The sequence below is a fragment of the Palaemon carinicauda genome, chromosome 23 (assembly GCF_036898095.1).
Source record: "Palaemon carinicauda isolate YSFRI2023 chromosome 23, ASM3689809v2, whole genome shotgun sequence".
NCBI classification, from domain to species: domain Eukaryota; kingdom Metazoa; phylum Arthropoda; class Malacostraca; order Decapoda; family Palaemonidae; genus Palaemon; species Palaemon carinicauda.
Window position 1 is genome coordinate 72,211,112 of NC_090747.1, and position 7,500 is coordinate 72,218,611.

Genomic DNA, 7,500 nt, shown 5'->3' on the forward strand with positions numbered 1-7,500 from the left:
ACCACTCACCTCAGAATTTCGTAATCCTTCCTTTCACTTACGCTAGCTTTTATAACATTTCTTCTGCACGGCTCTCCATTTCACACCCCATAATTTCTTTAGGCGCCGTTGCAAAGGCTATGCCTCACCCTCAACCTGAACCTGTATACCACATACTTTTTGCCATGCAAACACTCTATCCCGGTATCTTGCATATTTCTCCTTCCATTTGCATTTAACACTTTGATTCCACTTCTATAAAGAAGAGTTGATTCAAGTATCCTTCATTCATTACCTGATTGGGTTCCCGAGAAAATTCAAGTTTTTTTACCTGTTTTTGTATGTATTCTGCTACCGTTTTGTTTCCATTCAATGACTCACTTCTTTCCTCATTTTGCCTTTATCTGTTATAGTTATTTCTCCAACCTGTCTATAAAAATCGTACAAAAATTTATATTTCTCCCTCCTCATTTCCATTTACTCTTCTTATTTTTCTTTCAACACATTTACTCTGGCAGACATATTTAGACTTTGACCTCCTTCCGCAGTTTCACTTCACTTTCTACAATGAGCACAGTATCATCTGCTAACATCAACCTTTCCATGTTTCATTCACAATTCTTTTTCTTATCCCAAAGCTTAGTACCTACATCGACTGTTCTTTTTTTGACGTTTTACAACATCCCTAAAGATAGTGAATAGCCATAAAGACATATCAGACCCCTGTCTCAGACCCATTCTGGCATCAAACATGTTACCTTTTTGCCTGCTTACTTTAACACACTTTACCTCTGCCATAAATTTTTTTTATATTTCTCAACAGCTTGTCATTTATACCATCAAATTTCTACACCCCCTATATTATCTGTATAATTTCTATTCTAAGCTTTTTATAGTTCCAAGTATGCCATATACAACTTTCTCTCTTCGTTTATAAGCTTGTCTTGTCTGTTTCCCAGAAGACACTTGATTAAGGTGCCCATTTCCCCGAGTAGAATCAGTGGGTTATTTTTTCCTCTCTCATGTCTTACTGTCTTGATCAAAGTAATGTTATGCCCTAATGATTCTTCCATTAATTTTTATCACCTTTATCTTTATACATTGTAGCAATTTTTCTCTCACCCATTCTGTTGGGACCTTCCAGCCAGCCTGATGTGCCTTACAAATCCTTGTCATTTCAGTCACTCAATCTTGCTATCACCATCATACTGCAGTATTTCACTTGTTATCCCATTACCTCATGTCGTCTTTTCTTCAATCACTCAATTGCTCTCTCTCTCTCTCTCTCTCTCTCTCTCTCTCTCTCTCTCTCTCTCTCTCTCTCTCTCTCTCTCTCTCTCTCATATGTGTGTATTCTTCAAAAGGACCGATTGCTTTTTATTTGATTATTTTTTGTGTATAAAGGCTTTCATTATTGCGTGTGTTCAGTTTATGTTTTGCTTTGTTTGCCACAAAGCCCTCTTATCCTTTTTAATTGCTATAAAGCTCTTCTGGTTAAGCTCTGTAGATCAGCATCCAAAATTACGTTTGTAGTCCATTTGATATTTTTCATCGAGGCAAAATTGCTCGAGTAAGCGTCAAAACGAGGAAAATTTTATTTTCCTTAACCACATTTTTTCATTTTTTACTAGTCAGCTGTTTACATGGATGTCATTCTATCCACTCAAACTATTCAAAGTCGTAGATAATTTCACATGATTTATTGCTAGTTTCTTTTTCGTTTTCCCTTTTCCCAAAAGGACTAATTAGTCCTATTCTATTACATATAAGTAACCACCGTGTTTAAGAACCTCCAATTATAAGGGAAAGCCGGGCTCGTGCTTTAAGCGATTCTGAATACAAGCAGTGGTATGAGCGATGTCACTTCCAAACTTCCTTCTAATTATCCTTGATGACATAATTTGTCATCTCTGTCTGTGGTCTTGGCTTATTCGGGTCTCCCTTTATACTTTTTCAATTTCATGTTGTCGATTATTATTTTTTGTAGATTTGAAGGAATTGTTAGCCAGGCCCACTTTTTTATGTTACCACTGTAAATTTATGACTGTTTTTAGGGTGAGAAAATTATAGATAAGATTTAAATGAAAAGGATTTATTTTACTAGCTTATAGACTGTTGAATATCTGTATTGTATTTTACATCAAAGATAATTTGTGCAATGGTGCAACCACACGACATAGATACCTGCTGAATGACACTTGTGTGTTCTTTCATCTCTTTCTCCTTCTACTTTTAGAAAATATGATAATTATTCTAGTCAAAACGACAACAGAGCTTCTATAATTAACATCTTATCTTGTTCTTGTTCAAAATTATTAATTGTATTCCAGTTATTCCAATTCATTGTTTTTTTAATGGCATTATCCATTATTTAACTTCAGTTTTCTTTCAATATTCATAAGATAATTTATTCTGTGTTATTTAACCTCCCGTTTTCTTTCACTTTCCAGGCTAAAACCATGGGTAGAAGAAGAGTTTTAGGAATATTAGACATCTTCGGCTTTGAAATATTAGAAACGAACAGCTTCGAACAGTTGATCATTAATTATTGTAATGAAAAGCTTCACCAGGTATGTATGGCAATATTTTGAATATTTTTTTTTTCTTGTTAGAGTTATGGGGAGATTAAAAACAATTTTGAGGAAATATGTGGCAGTTGTACGAAGAGACTTTTATAAGTCTTTTATAAATAGAAACTTGTATTACTTACACGGCATGAGAATCTATTTCCTTTTCAGTAATTCAGTGTTAAGCTTCTTTGGACTAAAGAATCCCTTCGTATTGCATCTATCAACACTGAGACTAATTATTATAGTATTATTGTAAGCGACTGGTTAAAAATGACAGCTAAATATTTAGATATGCATGCACATGCAACCCCCCCTCTCAACAGGGTATGACTAGTCCCTCTCTCCCCTACCCGAGGTACGACGAGAGCTGAGTATGACTAGAAAGATATATATATATATATATATATATATATATATATATATATATATATATATATATATATATATATATGTGTGTATATATGTATGTATATATATATATATATATATATATATATATATATATATATATATATATATATATATATATCATATCAACCCTGCAAATTCCTAAATGTCAGACATGTTTCACTTTGTTAAATTAAGGATATTAACCCAAGTACCTCAAATTACCCTTGGCATCAGTGACTTAGAACCTTCTTGCCTAATTGTGCGGTTCTTTCCAGATTATAACAGAAATAACGCTAAAGGAGACCCAGGAGGATCACCTTAGAGAAGGCCTCGACTGGACGCCCATTGACATACCCATGAACAATGCCGTTGTCGATTTGTTGGAACAGGTACAGCTCCTCCAGTGGCATTTTATTTCATATTGCTAGTGGGCCTTTTTTTATTAGGTTTTTCATTTAATCATAAGGCTTTGCACATTTTTGATGTTTTAATTAAACTTGCAAACAAAAACATACACATACACACACACACACACACACACACACACACACACACATATATATATATATATATATATATATATATATATATATATATATATATATATATATATATATATATATATATTCAAATAGGCCGTATGTTTTCAATACATTAATATCTGTATTCTCTTATCGACCTCGGGATCAGAGCCCCAAGGCGGAACCACTCAAAAACAATAGCATCTGACCGGCCGGGAATCGAACCCTGGTCCAGGATACTTGTATGACAGTGACAATACCATCGTAGCTGTCACTGTCATACAAGTACCAGGGTTCGATTCCTGGCCTGTCAGATGCTATTGTCTTTGAGTGGTTCCGCCTTGGAACTCTGGTCCCGATGTCGATAAGAGAATACAGATATTAATGTATTCAAATATATTGCATATTTGAATATGAAAAAAACATGTCTAAATGTGCTAAATTTATCATATATATATATATATATATATATATATATATATATATATATATATATATATATAGAGGTATATATATATATGCTGTATACACACATATACATATACTTTATAATTCACTTAAATGTTTGTCTAGTTCCCTTTGCAAATGCAAATTTTATAAATAATTACGATAACAATTGATGTACAAAACGGTACACCATGAAATAGGTGTACACAAATGATTGTCATTCCTCTTGCAGCGTCAAACAGGTGTACTAGCGGTGATAGAAGAGGTGAGCTTGAGAGTAGGCGGAGGAAAAGACGCCCTTCTTCAGCAGCTCTCTTTCTCTTGTGGTGGCCACTCCCTCTTTGACATCAAGGGCGGACGTCATGCCCACTCCGATAACAACATACCGGCTGACTCCTTTAGGTAAATCTTGCTAATATTTTTTTTTTTTTATTAGGAAGTGTCTTTCTGTACTCTCTGTCACCAAGAAAGCCAGTTGTGTTAAATCTTTTTGTGGGCTGGGAGCAAAATTTTTATAAACAAGCCAAGATTTGTTATGAATTTAGTTTTCTTTTTTCATATGGTTGTATGAATGCCTAACTCATTATTCCATTTTAACCAATTTTAGTTACTTGGTGGTAATTTCTTGAGTTATCATAAAATGGCCACCACTTGTATTGGTTACTTGGTGCAAAATATTATGGGAAGCTGATAAGTATAAGGTGGATAGCTACTAAAGGTTACCAGACAATGGCCACTATTAATTACTACTTAATACAATTACGTTAGCAAGTTACTGAAAATTGGCAGAAAGCTACCACTGATATTAGCTATTTGGTCCAAATTTTGGAAGTAAGCTGCTCAAATAACCATAAAATGGCTGATAATATTAGCTAATTGCTGCAGAGGATGACAGTAAAATCTCTGAAGATTATTAGAAAAGTGGGATCGCGCGACACGGCCTTTACCGAAGTACCGTGGAATGTCGAACACACTTGCTTCCATTCTTCAAAAGATAGTCATTTGTTTAGGAGGTTAATCTCGTTAAGCCTGACTAGACGGAGGGGAAGAAACGGGAAGTCTCTAGTCTTCAACTGTGGTACACTTCACATATCACTACTTGATTCATGTGGGTCTATATCAAAAATAATATTCAATAATGAACCTTGTACGTTCCCATAAGAAAATGAGAAGGCAAAATATGCATCAGGATTCTTGATGAATGGTCACTACTCAATTAGAATAAAAGCCATGATAGTTTGAGAAATTATTTCATTGAACTACAGTATAATTAGATTAGAATTTATTAGCCAAATAGTGAGGGGCGTTATGTTTGTGAATGAGATGGGAAAACAGAAAAAGACCTGATAATTGCTGTGAACAGTTATTCTACAATTAAAATTGGATCTTCAGATCATGTGCCTAAGCTAAAAGCCTGCGCGAATTGTTTTTCGAACGTATACTCTCAAAAGCTGGGAGCAGTTTTTGAAAAATAAATGTGACTCATCATTTAGATATTTATTAAGTTATTCAGTGGTTTTGTTAGGTTTATTACTCTTCCCGAGTCGGTTTTAACTATTTTTGTGTGAAATTCACTGCTAATATTTTTTCGTTATATTGAGATTTTATTAGAAATTATGGTTTGATATTCCATGAAGCCTAACATTTGAATAAAAAAAATTTCGTATCTTTTTTTTTTTTTTAATTTGCCTGAAATTTACTTGAATTCTATAGAAGAAAATTTTTATTACAAAGCTTATGGAAAATATTCCATTATTCACATATTTAGAAAGATGGAAAAAACAGTAGCTTTTATTAATTCAAGTGGTACACAAAGTATTGTAGTAATTATTTTCTGTTTTTCAGGATTCGTCACTACGCGGGATCCGTGACGTATAGCGTCCACGGATTCATCGAAAAGAACTGTGATAGTCTTCATCGTGACCTGACCAGAGCCATGTATCGTTGTAACCACAGTATTATTAAGGACCTTTTTCCCGAAGGTAAGAAAACGATTGTTCCTCCAATTTGTTTATCGTTATTATAGTTATTTACAATGAGCGCTCAGTTCAATAGCAGGGAACAGTACAGGGGTGAAAAAATTGAGAAAATAGAAAGGATTAGACCTAGCCTACATATGATTAGGTTATAATGGATAGATTTGGCTAATAGAAGACGTGAAAAATAGAAAATAAAGGAAAGGAAGATTTAAAACTAGCCTATATGTGATTATATTATAATGGATGGATTTGGCCAATAGAGGACGTGAAAAAAGGACAATAAAGGAAAGAAGATAAAATTAAAACTACTGTAGCCTATATATGAGTGTATTATAATGGATAGGTTTTTAAACACATCATCTAGGTAGAAGGAAAGCAATTTTCATTTTACAAATAAGTTGCTAGAATAGATAATTCTCGTCATTTTGATAAACAATGGTGGATTATAGGCACATGATATTTACTTGGTGTATTTGCGACAGCAAAAGTGAAAGAAAAGAGATTTTCCATTAAAAAACAAATCTTTTTGGAACAGTAAAGAATTACAAGGAAAAGTAGAATGAAAACTACTGTATTGCTATTCCTTTTCAAAGGAATAATATTTTAAAAACTGCTATAATTGAAGTTACATTTTTTCTCGGTACAAAATCAATATTCTTGTCCTCCCAACTCATAGAATGTTAACAGCACTCCACGTATTGTCTTCCCAAAAAGTATGTTCTTCTAAATAATTATTTACTGAAGCAACGTTAAACATTCAAGAATGTTAAACAATTTTACTTCTCCCCTATAATAGGCTACACTGTATATCTGACATTGATGAGGTATTATTTTCTTCTACTTGTTCTTACAACTTTTTTAATGTATTCATAATGTAGATTTTTGCATGTTTGGTTACCTGGCTACCTATTTGATAATTTATTCATTTTGCAGGTAATCCCCGTCGTACTACTTTGAAACGTCCAGCGAGCGTCGGTACTCAGGTGCTCATATCCGTATCTGCGTTATTAAGAACGATACGCTCCAAAACGCCACATGTTATATCCTGCATCAAACCAAACGAACTGAAACAGCCTAGAATACTGGAATCAGCTCTTGTTTTACATCAAATCAAATATTTAGGGTAAGTTTTGTTAGTGAGCAGCTGGAAGGGATTTTGGAGCTTTTAGAATTCAATATTTGTTTATTTTCCGTTACCTTCCTATATTTCTTTTGTTTTGTTGAAGGTAAGGAACGTATAAGTGTTCCAAATTTAGTAAAAGACATTATTTTTAATATAGGAAAAGTTCTAAAAGATATATATTGTTCTATAACCTTATCTGTATAACTATAACGAAATGGTGGCATAATAGCCTTTCTACAGTGTGCATTCTACCATTAATCACGATTATGATGACACTAATGATATATATAATGATCTAATTGTCCTCCTGTCGATTACAGGTTAATAGAACAAGCACGGGTGCAGAGTGAGGGATGGTCCTACAGGGCTACTCATGATGCTTTCCTAAATCGTTACGGCATGTTGTCCCTACACACATGGCCCGTCTGGAGAGGAGCACCTCTGGAAGGCTGCGCCTTACTCCTGGCGGACCTGCCACTAACGCCACAACA

At 34.0% G+C, this 7,500-nt stretch overlaps 1 protein-coding gene across 1 annotated transcript in view; it reads left to right on the forward strand.

The window, feature by feature from the left end:
* The window catches only part of LOC137617170 (unconventional myosin-Ia-like), a 265,917-nt gene that overhangs the window by 177,111 nt on the left and 81,306 nt on the right, over nt 1-7,500 (forward strand). Inside the window, exons 12-17 of the mRNA XM_068347029.1 lie at nt 2,430-2,549; nt 3,215-3,328; nt 4,140-4,309; nt 5,753-5,889; nt 6,820-7,009; nt 7,330-7,500. The exon at nt 7,330-7,500 is cut by the window's right edge and continues 46 nt beyond it. Coding sequence (XP_068203130.1) covers nt 2,430-2,549; nt 3,215-3,328; nt 4,140-4,309; nt 5,753-5,889; nt 6,820-7,009; nt 7,330-7,500 — 902 coding nt within the window. The remainder of the gene's footprint in view (nt 1-2,429; nt 2,550-3,214; nt 3,329-4,139; nt 4,310-5,752; nt 5,890-6,819; nt 7,010-7,329) is intronic.